This window comes from Schistocerca piceifrons, chromosome 10, assembly GCF_021461385.2.
Source record: "Schistocerca piceifrons isolate TAMUIC-IGC-003096 chromosome 10, iqSchPice1.1, whole genome shotgun sequence".
In the NCBI taxonomy this organism is placed as follows: domain Eukaryota; kingdom Metazoa; phylum Arthropoda; class Insecta; order Orthoptera; family Acrididae; genus Schistocerca; species Schistocerca piceifrons.
In genome coordinates this window covers 119,463,083-119,483,790 of record NC_060147.1, presented here as the reverse complement: position 1 = coordinate 119,483,790, position 20,708 = coordinate 119,463,083, and the positions used below count along the sequence as shown (strand labels likewise).

The 20,708-nt window shown below is 42.2% G+C and overlaps 1 protein-coding gene across 4 annotated transcripts in view; it reads left to right on the top strand.

Annotated features, from left to right (window-relative positions):
• The window catches only part of LOC124718856 (F-box/LRR-repeat protein 2-like), a 143,463-nt gene that overhangs the window by 83,988 nt on the left and 38,767 nt on the right, over window positions 1-20,708 (top strand). For all 4 annotated transcript variants that reach the window (XM_047244482.1, XM_047244484.1, XM_047244481.1 and 1 more), the window contains exons 9-11: window positions 9,429-9,608; window positions 9,971-10,150; window positions 15,775-15,999. In XM_047244482.1, coding sequence (XP_047100438.1) covers window positions 9,429-9,608; window positions 9,971-10,150; window positions 15,775-15,999 — 585 coding nt within the window. The remainder of the gene's footprint in view (window positions 1-9,428; window positions 9,609-9,970; window positions 10,151-15,774; window positions 16,000-20,708) is intronic.

The window sequence follows — 20,708 nt, the reverse complement described above, 5'->3', positions numbered from 1 at the left end:
TAAAGATAGGCAGACCTATGTTTGCAGCATTTGCAAATTTAGAGAAAGCTTTTGACAATCTTGACTTACACTCTTCCCAAGATGTTCTTGAGGAAAACTTATTATCTTACTCTGACTAATCAGGATTACAAATTGTTTTAGTGACAAAGTAGCTGTCTAAAAAGTTATTACACCTAGTCTAAATTCATGCCATTTATTCTTTACATTTTGTAATACAAGGAGAAATAAAAGACATGAAAAGAAATGGTTTACATTAATTTGTGGACCGTTTCCTTTTCTACATTTTTCACTAGCCAACCCTATCATCCGTGGTATCACTATTTTTAATAGTCATCCTAATAGCATAGCTGTGAAATTTATATCTTGTTGCTGCAAATATTTATCTGTTTCTTCAGAATGTGTGCAATTTCTGTGAGACCTGAGAACACAGCTGTTTTTATCCAAATACATATATCAGGATGTTACAATGTCTCTTGCTTCCAAACTTATCGTCTGCCAGGTGCTTTCTCATTGGCTGCCCAGGACTAGTAGTTGATACACCCCCTTTAATTCCCATCATGTGTCACTGTGTTGACAACATTGGAGCATGAAACACCTAAGTGTACAACTAGTACCTATCTAGCTGTTTACTGTCTGGTGCAGAAATGAGTACTATTGTTGAGTACTTGTATAATTTTAGTCACTTCAATCCTGTTTACAAATGTATTCAGGTAAACTGGAGTTCAAAGCCAGAGTATGCAGTATAGAGTCACATAATCCAGGGCCGGTGAAACATGTCACTTGATAGCTCGCGTGTGGTTGGCTACACTGTGATTGCGAGGTTGCAATAGCTGCCACCGCACACACCCACAACTCCGAAGTACATTTTGTAAATGTAAGCTACAATCACCGTTTATACGTAGGTGCAAAAAATGGAGAGAATGACGACGGAGACAAACCAGAAAATAAAAACACCTGAAGTTAATGACAATATCTACGAAAAGTCATTCCAAATTGTTACAGTAATAGCTGCATGTAAAGCATCGTATAATAATGTAATCTAAGCATACCAAATAACACGCTATTCACACTCAGAAAGTAATAAAGCAAAACATGCATAGCCTATCCGATTGCAGAGAGAAAAAGAATTAATTCTGTATACATTTACACTCACCAATTTACGATGTCAGTGGGGCAATTTAATCCAGTTCTACTTCACAAACTACAGTGTTCACATACTTTATTCAACATGTAAACATCACTACAGATGAAACTTCATGGCAGATTAAAACTGTGTGCCGGAACAAGACCCGAACTCTGGACCTTTGCTCAGACGGTAGAGTACTTGTCTGCGAAAGGCCAAGGTCCTGAGTTTGAGTCTTGTTCCGGCACAGTTTTAATCTGCTAGGAAGTTTCATATCAGTGCACACTCCACTGCAGAGTGAAAAATCTCATTCTGGAAACATTCCTCAGGCTGTGGCTAAGCCATGTCTCCGCAGTATCCCTTCTTCCAGGAGTGCTAGTTCTGCAAGGTTCGCGGAAGAGCTTCTGTGTAGTTTCGAAGGTAGGAGACAAGATACTGGCAGAATTTAAGCTGTGAGGATGGGCCGTGAGTCGTGCTTGGGTAGGTCTGATGGTAGAGCACTTGCACGCGAAAGGCAAAGGTCCCAAGTTGAAGTCTTGTTCCCGCACACTTCGCTGCAGAGTGAAAATCTCATTCTGGTCACTACAGATATTCGGATTTAGGTTCTGACATGTTTGATATGCTTGCCATCATTAGCAATGATGTGGCATAGACAAACAGAGAAATTCTGCATGACCTGTTGAAGTGTGAGAACATGCATGCTGTCAATGACCTCCTGAATGACTGTTTTCAGCTCAGCAATGGTTTTGGGGTTATTGCTGTACACCTTGTCTTTAAAATAGCCCCACAAAAAGGAGTTGCATGTGTTCAGATCCGGAGAATAGGCAGCCAATTGTGGCCCATGCCAGTGGTCTCTGAGTACCCCAGAGTGAGAATGCGGTCCCCAAAGTGCTCCGCCAGGATGTCAAACACTCTCCTGCTTTGATAGGGTCGAGCTCCGTCGTGCATGAGCCATATATTGTCGAAATTGGGGTCTCTTCTTTGGATAAGGGGGATGAAATAATCTTCCAGAACCTTCATGTACCATTAGGTAGTCACCGTGCCATCAAGGAATATCACAGTGATTATTCTGTGACTGGACATTGCACTCCGCACAGCCATCCGTTGAGAGCGAAGAGAATTTCTCAATTGTGAAATACGGATTCTCAGTCCCCCAGATGTGCCAATCTGCCTTATTGATGAACGCATTAAAATGAAAGTTGGCTTCGTTGCTAAACCAAACCATGCATTAGCATACTAATTCCCAGTGTGCCCGCGGCCAACCGTGCACTTCGAACATCCTAATGCAAACCGCTCAGAAGTTGACAGTTTTATTTTGTATAGTTCAATAATTGTCACCCAGTACATGGCATCCATAGATGTAGGAGAACTTTTATTTTAAACCTGTTCACATACTGCAAGAGTTTGTGATATAAATGAACTGTGCTATTTCCTGTTTTCAAAAAATTGTCAAATTTCAAGCAGAGCAGTAAAATGGAACCTCCCATAGCTAGCATAATTCATTCCAGAATCTTACACATAGTGTGAAGTGCTTGCTAAGTAAAACCCGAGGAAAACAGGATCTGAACACTCTCAAAGATGTAGTATAAATTTGCAGAGGGATACAGCAAAAAGATACCATTTACTACATTCTGGATATAACTGTGTGTGTTTACACTTCACAACTATTTATTTTACAGAGCAAATAAATCTATACTGTTATATTCTGAAATGTTAGGTTGACACTTTCCTGTTCCTTCAGATGTCAGGAGTGTAAAGAATTTATCACCCTACCTTTGACAAGAACTTTGACTATGAATTCTGCTGTGCACATTGATACACTCTATTATCATTGCTAGTTGCAATTTTTTGCTACTATATTTCTATTTTTTCTTAGAAAGGGTAGTTCTTCATAACATCACATTGACCACTCAGATGCTGAACTGCACAGCAGACAGCTCTCACAGCAACACAGTTTTGGCAATGATGTGCAAACGAAAATGACCACTGTTATAACTTCAAGTTGAATAAACATATTTCAAGGAAGACGCAATACATGAAAGTCACAGATCAAGTAAACAGTGTACACTTTAACAGTCAAATCATAATTGAGTCCGAGTCTAGCAGCCGCTGGCTGGCTGGCCGCTTAGGTGGCGCTGCTGCTGCATGGCTGGCAGACAGCGCTGTATGTAGAGGACGTGCGTAACTGCGCGGCGGCACTTTGAAAGATCGGCGAGTCACAACACTTTTCCCCCCTTTTGAAGTTTTTGCACAGGTCTTGATGGAGGTGGCCTGTAGATTGCTAACATCCATAGGTGTTGTTTGACTGGCCGTAAAGTCTCAAGGAGCAGGCTTACCCTTACGGACGGAAGTGTCCCCGATGATAATGGGTTGAGATGACAGAAGACGTGGGCGTCGAATGTGCTGGGGCCCCGTGCACCAATCTGCCCGTTGCGGCAAGTCCGGTTGTTATTACAGGAGACATGGGCGATGTGTCCGTGTCCTTAGGAGGAGGAGGAGGTGAGTAGAGTTGCTCCGACACATGATGGTCATCTGGTTCCTGCGTGGGCACGTCTCCTGGTGGCGTCAGTTCTTGTGCTGGCACCAATATGATGGTGAGAGGACTGCGTTGTGAGTAAGGAGAGATTTCAGTATCCCAAGCGTCAGTTAGAGCCGAAGATGGTGTAGCGGCGTCCGGAACAGGCGTTGCCGGCACACGAGGCCGAAGCTGGTCTGAATGATGCACTGCAACACCCGTGAGTCTGGATTTCATACAGGCATCGGTCACAGTGTCGTAAGATGCGGCCAGGACTCCATTTTGGCCGCCTGCCATATGCCTGTACCCAATACAAGGTCGTCGGCAGTGAACCGGCCAAGCGAAGGCACCCGCGGCCGTGAGGTGGAAAGCCAGTGTGCCCGTCTGTGGTCGCCCATGGGGGTGAAACGGTAAGAAGCCAGGAATTGGAGAAGTGCACCATCAGCAGCAGCAGAAGAAGTCGGGAGTTTCCTCATCTGAGCCTTAAATGTGCGGACCAGTCATTCAGCCTCACTGTTTGACTGTGGTTGGAACGGAGGGGCCGTGACATGTGTGACGCCGTGACGGGCAGAGAAATCCACAAAATCGGAAGAGGCAAATTGCAGACCATTATCAGTAACAAGAGTAGAGGGAAGGCCTTCCAAAGAGAAAATGCGAGGTAGAGCATTTGTGGTTGCCGCGGTGGTAGGCGACATGCAACGGACAATGAATGGAAAGTTAGAGTAGCGTCAATAACGAGAAGCCAATAACTACCTATAAAAGGTCCCGCGAAGTATGCATGAATACGCTCCCAGGACTTCTCAGGCGAAGGCCACGGTGACAAAGATGACTTTGGGGCGGCGGCCTGTGACGCACAAGGGCTGCAGGCAGCGACCATGTGTGTGATTTCAGAGTTGATGCCGGGCCAGTACACACGACGGCGCGCCATAGATTTTGTGCGAGACACACCCCAGTGCCCTTGGTGAAGGAGGCGCAAGACCGAAGCACGCAAAGACGCAGGTACCACAACACGCGGCGAAGCATTTTCGGTGGAAAGGAGGATAACACCATCCCTAGCCGTGAGGCGGTAACGCAAAGCGTAGTAGTTCCGCAACGGATCAGAAGTCGTAGCGGACGGACGATCTGGCCAACCCTTCTGAATACAGTGTAAAACCTGGAAGAGGATAGGATCAGGACCCGTAGCAGCCGCCAGCCGGTCCCCGGTGATGGGGAACCCGTCCACAACCCGCTGCTCGGCAACATCCAGGTGGAAACACAAAAGTTCGTCCCTATCGAATGCCAGATCAGGACCCATGGGAAGGCGAGACAGTGGATCAGCATTCGCATGTTGAGCCGTCGGCTGGAAATGAATCTCATAATTGAAACGAGACAAGTAAAGAGCCCAACGCTGGAGGCGGTGTGCAGCCTTGTCAGGAAGTGACGTTGATGGATGAAACAAGGAAACAAGTGGTTTGTGATCTGTAACAAGATGAAATTTGGATCCATAGAGAAAAACACCAAACTTATGAAGAGCATAAATAGTGGCCAAAGCTTGTTTTTCAATTTGAGAATACTTTTGTTGGGCATCCATGAGTGTTTTGAAGGCACAAGCAATGGGTTGTTCAGAACCGTCAGAAAAACGGTGCGCAAGGACTGCACCGACCCCATATTGAGAGGCATCCGTGGCAAGAACAAGATGGTGGCCAGGTCGATAAGTAGCCAGTCACGGGGCCTGTTTCAGCATAGTCTTCAATTTCTGGAAAGTTGCATCGCATGACGCGGACCAGTGAAAAGGCTTGGTTTTATGCAACAGGCGATGCAACGACTGAGCCACCGAAGCAGCAGACGGTAAAAACTTGTGATAGTATGCTATTTTCCCCAAGAAGGCCTGCAGTTCCTTAATAGATGTAGGGCGAGGAAGGGCATCAATTGCAGCGACAGTTTGCTGAAGTGGACGAATACCATCCTGAGAGAGTTGAAACCCCAAGTATGTGATAGATGCCCGAAAAAATTTTGATTTCTGAAGATTACACTTAAGACCGGCAGTCTGTTAGACATGAAAAAGCGTGCAGAGATTTCGAAGATGTTCGTCAGTGGTTGAGCCAGTGACAACAATGTTGTCCTGGTAATTTATGCACCCAGGGAGAGTGAGCAACAATTGTTCCAAGAATCACTGAAAGAGAGCAGGGATGCTGGCAACCCCGAATGGCAATCGTTGGTATTGATAGAGGCCGAAAGGCGTGTTGAGGGACCAGAAACTGCCGGGAAGCAGTGTCGATGCATAGGGTACGTGTCGACAAGGCATTGAGCATTTACAGTGTCTTTGAAATAGCCACAGAGACGAATATCACCATTTGGCTTAGCAACGACAATGACAGGAGAGGACCACTCACTGGAAGTGATAGGAAGCAAGACCTCTGAAGCAGTGAGACGATCCAGCTCCCGTTTGACCTGATCACGAAGGGCCACAGGAATGGGCCGAGCCCGAAAAAACTTAGGGCGAGCAGTGGGTTTGAGCGTGATATGAGCTTCAAAGTCGTTTGCACGGCCTAACCCAGGAGAAAAAAGGGACGAAAATGTCGTCGACAAGGAATCCAATTGAGCATAAGGAATAGCATCAGAGACGATATTGACAGAGTCATCTATGGAGAACCCAAAAATGTGAACGGCATCGAAACCAAAAAGATTCTCTGTGTTACTATAGTCGACCACAAATATGGGAACAGTGCGAACGAAAGATTTGTAAGATATCTCAGCATCAAATTTTCCCAAGAGAGAAATCATCTGTTTATTGTACGTCCTTAATTGCCTAGTGACAGGTGACAGGATTGGAGAACCCAGCTTAAGATACGTCTGAGAAGTGATGATAGTGGCAACAGAACCAGTATCCACCTGCATGTGAACATTTCGACCAAGTATTTGGACAGTGAGGAATAACTTCCCTGACAGGGAAGAAGTGCAATCGACAGACAATACAGAATCAGAATCAGCGTCATGTTCATGAACATGTATGCGGTCGGATTTGCAAACGGATGACACATGACCCTTTTTTTTTGCATTTGTGACACATGGCCCAATGTTGTGGACAATCTTCTCGTGAATGTTTTGTAGAACACCGCGGACATGAAGGAAGTTGCCGTGGGTTTTGCTGCAGTTTCTTAGAGGTTAGTTTACGGTTAAGCGAGCGTACTGCGGCCACATCGGCAGGCGGGGACACGCCACACGCTTCTTCAACATTGCACAGAGGTTGTATTTCCCTGACGTCGCCCCATGCGTCTATTTGTGCTCCAGCGGCGCGAGAAATTTCAAAAGACTGAGCTATGGATAGGACTTCATCTAGAGTCGGATTTGCCAGCTGAAGGGCACGTTGCCTAACTTCTTTGTCGGGCGCTGATCGGATAATAGCATCTCATACCATGGAATCGGCATAGGATTCTTTGTGAACTTCAGTAACAAATTGACACTTTCTACTGAGGCCGTGAAGTTCAGCAGCCCAAACGCGATAGGATTGATGTGGCTGTTTTTGACAATGATAAAAGGCAACACGAGAGGCTACCACATGCGTTTGCTTTTGGAAATAGACGGACAGAAGTGAGCACATTTCAGCAAAGGACAAAGATGCAGGATCTTTCAAAGGAGCCAATTGCGACAACATGAAATCCATGAAAGGAATAGAGACTTACATGTTTGCTCACCTGCAACATGAAATGCCAAGAAGTGCTGTCGAAGACGTTTTTCAGTCTTCCGCTGTCTCGTCGTAAGGAGGAAAAGGAGGTAGAGACTACGACGAGAGACGTCCCGCATTTGATGTCGCGACGAAATCACGAATCGCATTTGTGAGAAGCGTTTGCTGTTCTATGAGACCTTGCAACAGTTGCTCTAAAGTAGCCATGGAAATGTGGGTCAACAATGGAAAAGAAAAATCCCATCCTCGTCGCCAATTGTTATAACTTCAAGTTGAATAAACATATTTCAAGGAAGATGCAATACGTGAAAGTTGCAGATCAAGTAAACAGAGTAAGACGTATGTACACTTTAACAGTCAAATCATAATTGAGTCCGGGTCTAGCGGCCGCTGGCTGGCTGGCCGCTTAGGTGGCGCTGCTGCTGCATGGCTGGCAGACAGCGCCGCATGTAGAGGATGCGCGTAACTGCGCAGCGGCACTTTGAAAGATCGGCGAGTCACAACAACCACTCAAAACAGATAAGCCTCGGTCCAGGAATAGAACACCAGGGGTGCTGCAATACACTCACCTGTCTCGAGTATTAGGTTGAACAAGAAAGTCAGTTGTGTGAAAGGGGCTTCTTTGATGAAAGTAAACATGTTGCTTCTGCGTAGCTCAAATCTAAAGCAGCTGCTATTGAGTATGAAACAGAAATGAACATGACCTCAATTCGTGTCAGTCAGGTGCTGGAGTGAGGCACATGCCATGGCTTGCAGTCACGTCACAGTTTGATACCGCACCTCCCTCAGTCCCTCTTTTTGTTTCTGTCCCTGCAGATAATTTATGAAGTGTCAGTTATATTTAAAGTTTCTGTATGGTGTTCCCGTCCCCTCCCCCGAGGACAAACAGCCACCCCCTCACAAGCTAGATTTTATACTTGTCTTTCAGTATACCTAAAACAAGTAAAAGATAAATACAGATAATGGTATGCCTACATGAAAATGAGCATATGCCTGTCTGTGTCTGTCTGTCTGTGGGAATTTGAGACTCGCAGCACGAGAAAAGAATTACATTGTCTTTCCACAAACAAATTAACTGTTATAATTCTACACACTTTCCCAATGAGGCATTGTCATCTTGTTTAATCAGCTTTCTGTCAGTTATTCACGTCTTTACTGCAGGAAAGATGCGAATAACCGGCAGAAACCCAATTAATCAAGATGACAAATTAGCTGTTGTTTTCTTAAAATTTGGCGTATACGCAAATAATAACTAGGAAGAGAGGGTGACAACTTGTTCATCAATGAGACATAATTTTAGAAATTGTGCGCGTTGTGCTTGCAAGCTTTTGCCTCAGTATAATTTGCATGTTTAGTGCATATTGCATTTTCTTGCAATTAAATAATTGTTGCAAATTTGATTGCATTTGTATGTTCAGTTGTAGTTTAAAATGTTCAGTACATTGTCCGTACTTAAGTTATTTTAGGAAGTTTCAAAATTTGAGGACAAAAATAAGAAATTGAGGATATTTATTGTCCTCATCAGTTTTAAAGGAATTTGAAGGCAATGCTTGAAAATTGAGGACTGTCTCCAGAAGATGAGGATGACTGGTCCCTTTGGTTTAACGATTAAAAGAATGATAGGAGGCTGGTGTTACTGCGCCATTGGATGTTGGGGGGGAGAGGATATTGAGGAGACAGACGGTAGTAAAAAAATGGGGCGTCATTTTTCAGTAGGTCAGGAGGAAAAGTGGGGCACTGCGGACTCCCTGTGATGGACTGCAGATTATGTCCTCCATTCCCAGGCTATTTATGTACCTGAGTTACAGTCCATACAATGATTCCAGTAATGCCAAAAGACTTAGTTTGCTAAACAGAATTTTGTAATTTACACAGTTGGATGCTTTGGTGAAGTCACAGAATATACCTACAGGATAATTAGTGGCAATATATTGTGTTAATTTCTATCAAATTAATATGATGGTAATTAATCAGTTGAAAATGATGTAGTAATCAAAACTGAACGTGGTTGTTTGAAATACAGATTTATCGCCATTAATTTGGAGTTACGAGGTTATCTGTTTTTTATACTTCTGAATTGTGAGAGGAAATTAATTATCTTGAGCTGCATTTCTGTTGAATCACAGGTGTGTCACCCCACTACTCGCATCCTGTGCTGGTGGCTTGGAACGTCTGAGGCTTTACAAGTATGATGTTCACGTTGAAGAGCTGGAGGCCTTTACTGCTCTTGGAAGAATGGAGAATTTGCAGGAACTTAAAATGGGGTGGATTGACCCATCACCTGGTACAGCTGCTCTAGCATTTAAGTAAGTTGTGTGGTAAATGCATTAACACTATGATTGTGCATGTCCTTGCATCAGATCATTTCTCTCTATCTGCCATCCTGTTTTCTTCCTATTCTCACACAACTTATTACAGCTTTACTATCCTTGTGTGTCCTAAATAGATAAAGGGCTTTCTCAGATTTCTCTCTATCTGCCATCCTGTTTTCTTCCTATTCTCACACAACTTATTACAGCTTTACTATCCTTGTGTGTCCTAAATAGATAAAGGGCTTTCTCAGATAATATCAGTGAATTTCTGCAGATCAAGTCAGACTGGTGTGCAAATTTTTTCACTAATGCAGCAAAATTGATTTGTAAAATATGTACTTTTTTGTTTGTTTAAGGGATGGAAGGCTACGGAAACTGAGAGCACTGGATCTACGTTGTTCATCTGCCCTGGACGATGCCACAGTAATTGCCATCTGTCGTGGGTGCCCCGCTTTACGTGAACTCTACCTCTGGGGTGCCGATAAGCTGTCTGATTTTGCCTTCTCGGAGATCTACCGTCTGCAACGTCTTGAAATGTAAGCTTTATATTTTACTTTGTTCCACAGTGGAAATACAATATCTGATTGAGAAATGAAACATTGAGTGGTGAAGCAGCAGACTCAAAACAGTTGTGATACTAATTAATTAACTGTTTTGGTCAAAATTGCAATTCAGGCTCTAATATCACTCAAGAAGGCCATGTTTGAGCTTATTAAGTCCTCCAGTAGGGCTGGAGGGGTATAGCTCGTCATGCATTCTGAATCTTTCTCGGAAATTGTCTAAAGAGATGTTTCATCTTTCAGCCTGATTGATGGTATTGAAGGTGAAGTCACACTTTCTTTTAGGCACATGATTGTCAGTGAAGAAAGTCTCTCCAAGCAATTGGAGGTACAAAGGTAGAATTAGTGTTGAGTTCAGGTTTGTTCATTTTCTATTCCCCAACTTGGATCACAAAAGTCTTTTACTACTTGTTGAATAAACTGAAACACAAATAAATAAGTAATTGGTCTTGTTTTCATACTTGTCTTGGAAATTCACGAGTAACTCGATTTACGTTCGTGGAAACCACTCATAGGTGGGACTGAAGTCACTCCTTTAGCCGATCGGTATTACAGTCCGCCAAAGTAGAACTTAATCCTTTTGTGGCTACAAGCACAAGTGTATGCCCCCAGATAGCTACGGGTGTACGTGTACATCCGGCAGGCAGAACTTCCAGACAGCTAGGGCATTCATTTATGCCTGGCGGTTGGGAAGGCCTGATGGCTATGGGAATTCATATATATGAGGCGTGTTTTTTAAGTAAGTACCGTTTTGAAATTTAAAAAAAGGTGTGCTAAGATATCTCAGTAATTTTATTTTTACGTGAAAGCCTGTTTCTTAATCCACTTTTCTACATAATTTCCATCAATATTGAGGCACTTGCCATAACGTTGTACCAGTTTTTGAATACCCTCCTCATAGAAGTCGGCCACCTGAATCGTTAACCACTGCATCACCACTATTTTGACTTCGTCATCGTCTTGAAGACGCTGACTGCCCAGGTGTTTCTTCAAGTGCAAGATCGGGGCTGTACGAAGGATGATTTCGAGTTTCCCATCGAAAAGACGTGATGAGACCTTTGGGCTGATTCACCACATGTGGACGGGCATTGTCTTGCAGCAAAACAATGCCCTTGCTCAACTTGCCATGTCTTTTGTTCTGATTTGAATTGTACGGTGCAGATTGTGCAATGTCTTACGGTAAGCTGCTGCATTGATTGTCTCATTACGAGGCGACGACGAAGACGATGGCTATGACGAAGACGATGGCTATGACGAAGACGATGGCTATGACGAAGATGATGGCTATGACGAAGACGATGGCTATGACGAAGACGATGGCTATGACGAAGACGATGGCTATGACGAAGACGATGGCTATGACGAAGACGATGACGAAGTCAAAACAGTGGTGATGCAGTGGTTAACAAGTCAGGCGGCAGACTTCTATGAGGAGGGTATTCAGAATCTGGTACAACATTATGACAAGTGCCTCAATATTGACGGAAATTATGTAGAAAAGTAGATTAAGGTACAGGCTTTCATATAAAAATAAAATTAGTGAGATATCTTAGCATGTCTTTTTTTAATTTCAAAATGGTACTTACTTAAAAAACATGCCTTGTACGTACGTGGATGCAGGAGCAGGTAAATGTGCACAATAGAATAACAATTCACTATTGTCTGCATTTCAACATTTGTGCAGTGCTGTCATTATCTGCTCTTCTTCATAAAGTTGGAAAGCACTACAACTGTCACCTGCCTGTGGCTCCTGTTTTCCTAACGTACACAAGACAAATTAGATAAACATAGCCTATATCATCTGAAGGATGTAAATTATCCTGTTGAACTGACACATCAGATGTTACAGTAGGAGATAAATCAGCAGCTACTTGCAGTTTCTCAGCAGCACCGCTGTCGTGCGACATCTAGGCGGTCATAGTTTAGGGCATCTACCGTAGGGGTGGTTCACTTTAAAACTGTGTCTTGAAACCTATTTTTCTGATATTAAGAACACTTTTGACCGCTAGTATCAGTGCCTCGCTGGCACCATCTTCAGTTCACTGTATAAACAGACAAAATCATGCTTAAAACAAGCAACAACTGTGATATGCAACATAAATTATTTAAAATGAATTAACCATACATACCCCTTACTAAAATGTATAAGAGAGGGATCAAAGATATCAAGATGGTAAACTAAAATGCGTGACAAGCAAACATTGGTCATAAACGTATCATGTACCCATTGGCTGTATTAATAAAAACTGCATCAGACAATGGTAACATAATATTAAGTAAAATTTCCGATATTGTAGTAATTAGAAAAGCTTTCATTGAAAAAGTACGCTGAGTCGTGTTGCACAAATAATGGTATCGCATACAGTGGATCACACTGTAATGAAATGTCCGAAATCACAGAATCTCTCAGTATATAAATGTTCAGAAATAGGGAATCGAAATAAAGAATGCGTAAACATGCTTAAATATGAAAAGAAGTAATGCATTAAGGGCATGCATGCCTGAACCATGAAATCCATTGAGAAGCTAAACAAAACATGGGACTAGTCAGCCTGACAATAGAACTTACTGTCCTGAGATTGCTATACTACATAAATAAAGGCATGATGCTAAAAAAGTAACTGTCATCACACCACAACAGTTACTGCTTATAAGAACAGTAATGTAATGCCAAAAATATCGGTAATGGAGCAAGCCATAGTGCAGATGCAAAACTTTGTTGACTATAGTAAGTTAAAATATAAATAATACATATATTATGGTGACAATACATAGTGTATACATTATGTGATCAAAAGTATCAGGACACCTGGCTGAAAATGACATAAAAGTTCATGGTGCGCTCCATTGGTAATGCTGGGAATTCTATATGGTATTGGCCCCACCCTTAGCCTTGATGACAGCTTCTACTCTCGTAGGCACATGTTCAATCAGGTGCTGGAAGGTTTCTTGGGGAATGACACCCTCCATTCTTCATGGAGAGCTGCACTGAGGAGATGTATTGATGTCAGTCGGTGAGGTGTGGCACGAAGTCGGCATTCCAAAAACATCCAAAAGGTGTGCTTATGGGTTTCAGGTCAGGACTGTGTTCAGGTCAGTCCATTACAGGGATGTTACCTGTTTTGTAACAACTGCGCCACAGTGTTGGTGGAGAGATGTTCATACGAAGATTGAAACAGATGGTGGAAAAATGCTCCTTTCGGAGCACAAAAAAATGCGAACATGTTCGTGTTTATTTAAGTGTGTCCGACTGGAAAGTAGCGGCTGCCTCATTCTACCTTTCCAAGCACCTTTAAAATTTTCACACTAAATTTTGGCATACAAACATATTCGCCCGTTTTTAACATGCAATTCCACCTCAAACTCCCAAAAGCTCCTCTGACTTTAACTCACTCACACCCACAAGTCAACAGCTCTCATGCCCTTCACTCTACTCCCTGTTTCACTTACTTACTTACTCACTCAATTGCTCTTTCAGTCCAACTCATTCTCTCTCTCTCTCTCTCTCTCTCTCTCTCTCTCTCTCTCTCTCTCTTCCCCCCCCCCCCCCCCCCCCCCCCTCCTCCCTGTCATTGTCTCCCGTCACAGCCACAGTCACCTTTGTTCTGCCCTACTGCTACAGTCTCCTCTTGCTCTCTCACTGCCAATCTCTCATTCCTTCCTTCCTATTGCTATTGTCGCTTCTCATTGTCTTTGTCGTATACACTCCCTCATTATCACCCCTCATTATCACTGACTCTCACCCACTTCCAGTTTCTTCTTCTTACCTTTATTCCTCCTCCCTGGCACTGTCTCCATTACTCTTGTTGCAGCATTGTTCTGTCCATGTCAACTGTGTTCAGCTGCCACTAGTACCTCTTTCTCTCACGCTGTTATGTCTACCATCGTCAGTATTTATTAGCTTTATGTCTCTTTGCCACTGCCACTGTCTTCTTCCCTGTCAGTGTCAAAAGTTGAATATGTTTGCATGTCAAATTTTTTAGAAAATTTTTAAAGATGCTGAGGAAGGAAGAAGAAGACACCTTGTATCCCACTTTACAGCCTGTCTTTTAAAAATAAGCAGGAACATTTTTGCATTTCTTGTGCTCTGACAGTAGCATTTTTCTGCTGTTTCCCTTCTTTTCCCAGCTGCAGAAGGGCATGTAAGTCACATGAAAAGAAATATATTGGTCAGTAAAATATAGTTAGTTTACTTATGTGAAATTGAAATAGCACAAAACTAAATTTACACCTCAGACTGTGTTTTAGGTGCCAAAAATTTTCTTGTATGTTTCAGTACAACGTGGGGTTTATACATAATGGAGACACTTTACAGCCTGTTTCTTTGTGCTACATCACTTTATAAACTATTGTACATTTTTGCCTCACACCAGATTTTACTTGCACAAGTAGGGTAAAGATATGAAGATAATTTGAAGGTTGTTAGAGATTGAGATCTTAGGAATACATTATAAAAATTACAGCCATTTGCTGCATAGATATCTCTGAATGTATGGCTGGGTTTTTGTGTAAGAAAAAAATGGGCATTTGTTGATAACTAATAAAGTTTTTTTTTTTTTTTTTTTTAAAAAAAATGGGAAGATGACTTGTTTAGATAAATGCCCAGATAATATGCCATTAAAATTGGAGCAGTTGGCTTTGTTACTAAGAAAATTTTCAAGATTGTTGGGGATCGGGATCTAGGGAGTATATTGTAAAAATTTCATTCCTTTCTGTGCATTGCTGTCTTGGAATCGTCGGTTAGGTTTAGGTCCACTGTTGAAGGCAGAAATATAGTAAAAGAAACACCATTTTTGGGAGGGGGTTGGGGACAAGGAACCACACATGAACTAATGTTGCCTCCGTAAGTCCCGTCAAGCTCACCATAGACCACATCAAATTCAAAAAGAACCAAACAATTTCCTTCATTTGCCTTAGCAGGAGGAAGTACGTAATATTCATACTTTGACCTTGTACTGCAGGATGGTGACAATCAGACAATCCTGTTGAGTTTACAAATGGTCCCTATCCCAAGAGTTATCTAAAACACTTGACTGTACCTTTTCATCATCAATAGAACCTGAGGTAAGGGCACTGGAAAATCCATTTTGACCCATGGCGTTTTGGAGCATATTAGGTATGTGTGCTGCTGCACGCGTTCTGATATTAGGTTATTTCTGGCAGTCTCAATGACTGCAGCATCTTGTGAATGTGGTTTCAGCAATATACAGGTGATGAAAAAGCTTCTTAACTTTGTGTATTTATTTAACCTGACAAGGTAAGTGCCGTCAGACCCTCTTATGAATTCTAGATATTTTGCGTTGTGGCGAGCATGTTATAAGTTACATCTAGTATACAACATTGTAAAATATTTAGTAGTTATGGATACAGTCAGTCAGATTTAACTGTCCTGTTAATTTTGGAACCAGTTCCTAAGTATGTCATGTCCCTACACCTGTATTATATTGTAATTTAATGGTTTGACACCTTATTACAGATATGTTCATAATTTCACGATTTACATCAAAGACGCTGGTTTCTGCAGACGATGGCTAATTGTTGAGTGTTTCACTGCCCATTAATATCTGCATAAATGATATCACTCTTATGGTTTGTTTCAGATTGGATGTGTCATGTTGCAAAGCTCTTGGTGGGGCTCTAATCCCTTTCCTCACCGGCCTACCACGACTTCATACATTAATCATGGAAGAAATGAATTTTCCAAAATTGGAACCGGGTCTAAGTAGTATTGTCAAATTGTCCAACTTGCGCCGCCTGTCACTGCAGAATTCCATAGTTACTGGAGTTCCATTTGATCAGTTTGCAAGCAAGCTTGTAAGTCTCAGGTAAGAAAATGTCAAAGTGCTAATAGTGAGTGTTCTGAAAGGTTTTACATATTGATCTGAATGGTTTTTATATATGCCGCAGTTGATAGCTAGTGTGTATCTTCATCTTTTGAAATACCAGTGCTGCAATAGGCATATATTATAAATATACGCACTATTCTAGCTTTAGGAACTGACAGTAGTTCCTTCCTTGGGATAGGGATAGGAAGTTTTGGGAAGATTGAAAATGAAGGGGACATCAGTAAAATCCCAGGAGGGGAGAGAACCAATTGTTTTGAGACTGAGAGAGACCAAATCTCCTCCCACCTCAGAGAAGGTGAGCTGTTCTGGTACTGGGTCTTGAGTGAACTCTTTGTTCTTATCGTTCCCCAAACTATCGTATCTATGCCAAAGACGGAATTAGTAGTGTGGCATTGAGGAACCATCTGAGGAACTGCTTGAAAGTAACAGCTCCATGATTGGAAAGCAGACAATGTCTTAATGTTATAACCGTATATCCCTCTGTGTTGTACAGGGTGTATCCAGAAAGTAATGTATCACAATTTTTTGTGACACGACTATGCTGCATAGCAGTCATACCATCTGGGGAGGGGGGGGGGGGGGGGGATTACCTTAGCTTTTCAGCAGTAAGTCGCTCAATTGCCTCCTTGCTCTTGGAGTGTTAATACAGCTTTTTCAGTGAACCTCTGATTAGTGGTCGCGTCAAACTTACAAGGGAGAATTCTTTAGAGCAGTGATCTACAGCAAAATTTTGTGTGAAGTTCAACAAGACACTGCTGGAAACTTCTGGAATGCTTAAGGAAGCCTTTTGAGCTGATTGCCTTTTCAGTTTGCATATACAGGTGGCTCAAGGTGTTTAGAGAAGGTTGGCAGGATGTATTAAACGAGGCCCACGTGGTATGCCCGTCAACACTGTGAACGGACGACCGTGACTCGTGTATGCCAGTCACTGAGTTTAGACAGCCGAATGAGTGAGTTCAGACAGCCGAATGAGTGTTAGCTTGATGTCAGAAATATTGGACGTCCGAAAACAGTTGCTTGTGATGTTGTATTGGAAGACTCGGTCGTTCAGAAAATTTGTGCAAAACTTGTGCTCACTTTTGACCAGTGTGTGAAAGGAAGAGATCGACCAACTCTCTGAGAGGATACCAATTTACTATGATCACTGGGGATGAGTTACGGGTCTTTCAATATGACCTGGAGTTGGAGGTGGAGTGCGGAATGGCACACAGTGTTGTCAGCTCACCAGAAAGAGGCTTGCATAAACAAGTTCCAGTAAAGTCTATGCTCATGATTTTGTTTTTTAATGTGAAGGGGATAGTGCACGATGAGTTTATACCCAATGGCCAGACTGACGGTGTCCAGTTTTTCAAGGCAGTGCTCAAGATACTGAATCACACGTCATCCACATCTGAAAGAAGTTCTGCACATTGTGGAAACTGCACCGTGACAATGCGCTGTCTCGAGCCACCTTTGTTGTCATGTCCTGTGTGACTTGTATCAACGTGACAACAGTGCCACTGCGGCCCTGTAGTCTCGACCTGGCCGTGGCATACTATATTTTGTTCCCTTGGCTGCAAAGGGACCTCAAAGGAAAGCATCTCGAGTCAGACAGTCTGCAAGCTACTTTGATGGCTTTTGTTGTGAAGAGCAGGTTGTTTGAGGAACTCCGGAAAGCTTATGAGGCGTGGAAATTGTGCTAACATACCTGATCAATGGTTTAAAAAAAGAGGGAAGGAGGGAACACATTATTTTCTGGATAACCCTTTATTATATTTTATTGATCCGAGAAATCAAAATGTTGTAATGTTTATGTGATACTGAACAAGTCTGATGTAACTTTCACCAATAAGTCAGCCATGATATAGTAAATAATAACACATACATAATTTAACTAGATGAGAGTTACTATTGTTATGCTCTTCAGTCCAAAGAAGTATTTGATATTGCAGGGTGTATACGACCCGGGAGATCTGGGAAAAGCCCGGGAATTTTACATTGTTTTAGTTTTGAGTTAAATTTTTGTGATTTTTGACTGGTGAGAACCAGTACTCTAACAGAGAATATTACTGTATCCCACTTCTGCAGTATAATACTGCAGCAACAAAACACGAGCGAGAGAAAAAAAAAGAAAATAAAACTCAAGTTGCAAAGGAAATGTGCCATATACGACAACAAAACACAGTACTCATACAAGCGTCTGGCAATGGCAAACTGTGTCAAAGGCTTTAGGAAGACTATGCAATTCTTCTTAACAACAAATTACCTGCGATGCGCATGACATGACAGCTGTTTACATTAGATTCGTTTTAATGTAAGATCTTTTAATGTTTTACACGTACGAACATATGGGCTTCCGGCGTCATCGTAGCTGTGCAAGCACGACACCTGTTATCTGGCGCACTCTGTCGACTGCTGAAACGAACCTATTTCTAACAGGTCACCGGAAAATACTGCGAATGGTGGTTTGAAAAGCATTACTTTCGATGTAAATTTCCATTTATGCAAGATGAACTATGTGCGAGGGTGTACAACGAATTTCTTAAATCGCAGAGTGTTTGACTCTCATTTAAAAATCAACTCTTTGGGGACGGCTATCTAGAGGAATTTCGAGCCCAGAAGATCAGACATTTACGTCGTTATTGAAAATTTTACTGGCTCATTTATGTGATGTATCTTAAAGTGTACCATGCGCAAAAAAGATCAACATTATATGTGGAAGCTTAGCTTCTCTGCAGCTTATTAATCTTCGAGACCAGTATTATATGTGGCCGCTTTTCTTTCTTGTAGCAACAATGTGTATATTAATTTAAACCATTAACTTTTCTTATTTGTGTGTTCGCGCTACTTAAGAGTGATCTCGCTATTGGCGACTTCATCACGTGTCATTTGCTGTCATCAGCTGTCGAGATCATGTGACACATGCTGTGACTGGCTTACAAAAGCGCGTCACAATCTCGATTTCAATGCTTCGGAAAGTAACATGTAGTGTTTGGTGGAATTCGAATTTATACCTTCAACATTCTTCTGTAGCACCACATTTCTATTCTCTTCTTGTCCAAACTATTTATTGTCCATGTTTCACTTCCATACATGGCTACACTCCATACAAATACTTTCAGAAACAACTTTCTGACACTTAAATCTATACTCGATGTTAACAAATTTCTCTTCTTCAGAAACGCTTTCCTTGCCATTGCCAGTCTACATTTTATACCTTCTCTACTTCGACCATCATCAGTTATTTTGCTCCCCAAATAGCAAACCTCCTTTACTACTTTAAGTGACTCATTTCCTAATCTAATTCCCTCAGCATCACCCAACTTAATTCGACTACATTCCATTATCCTCGTTTTACTTTTGTTGGGTAGATCACGTAACTAATGAGGAGGTGTTGAATAGGATTGGGGAGAAGAGAAGTTTGTGGCACAACTTGACTAGAAGAAGGGATCGGTTGATAGGACATGTCCTGAGGCATCAAGGGATCACAAATTTAGCATTGGAGGGCAGCTTGGAGGGTAAAAATCGTAGAGGGAGACCAAGAGATTAAGCAGATTCAGAAGGATGTAGATTGCAGTAGGTACTGGGAGATGAAGGTGCTTGCACAGGATAGATTAGCATGGAGAGCTGCATCAAACCAGTCTCAGGACTGAAGACAACAACAACAACACAAAAATATGTAGCGTAGATGTTGCTGCACATCAAAGATCTTTCCAAAACATGTTTTTTCCCCGGAGTTTCATTTTCTTAAGTGCCAGGAAATTCTATGTTGTATAAAACCATAAACAATCAAAGGATTGATACGTTTCACAGTGCCAAGGAAAAGTATACTGTCACTTAACACAGAAAAAGTGCATTTTCACTCGAGAGATAGTGTATTTTCAACCAGGAAATCCGGGAAAAATCTGGAATTTTTTTTTTCCCCTGTCCATGGATACACCCTGTATAGGTTTCCACAGTAGTCAATCTTGTACAAGCCTTTTCATCTGTACTTTAACATACATCCATTTGAACCTGCTTCCTATATTCATCTGTTGGTGTTCCCTGACACTATTTACCCCAACATACTTCACTCCATTGCCAAACTCACCATTCCAGATGACTAATAGGAGGAATTGGTACATATGACACCACAAGGCACGTTCCTTTTTCCCTAATTTGATTTGATACCTTGTCAGTAATAACCCAGTACTATCAGCACATTTATTAGAGGCATTTTTCCTGCTTTTGTGGTCTTTATTGCTTTCTTTACTTGTGTCCAGGTTAGGTCGATCTCGACATCCTCTGTATTCCATGCTCCTCATTTTCCTTGTCTGTGTTTTCATTTGGGTTTAGTACCTCTTCAAAACCTTAATCCACATCTTCTTGATATCCTGCATGTTCCCAGTGTCTTTCCTTCTTTATTGACCCTCCAGATAGTTTGCATCATGCTTCTCTTCTTAGCCTTAACCACTCCATAGATGACCACCTCATGCGCCATTGTCCTTTTCCGCATTTTTTCCACTCATCCATCAGTTTCCTCTCCTCTGTTGCCAACACTCTCTTACCCACCTTCTTCTAAGACCTTTAAGGAGAGGAACTACCTCCAAATGTAGTCCACAAACAGATCCGTGCCATATCAGCACATGCCTTTGTGTATCCAACTGTTCCTGCAAATGAGCTGTAAATCAGCACTCTCCTAATCACCAAGCATCACTCCATCAGGTACC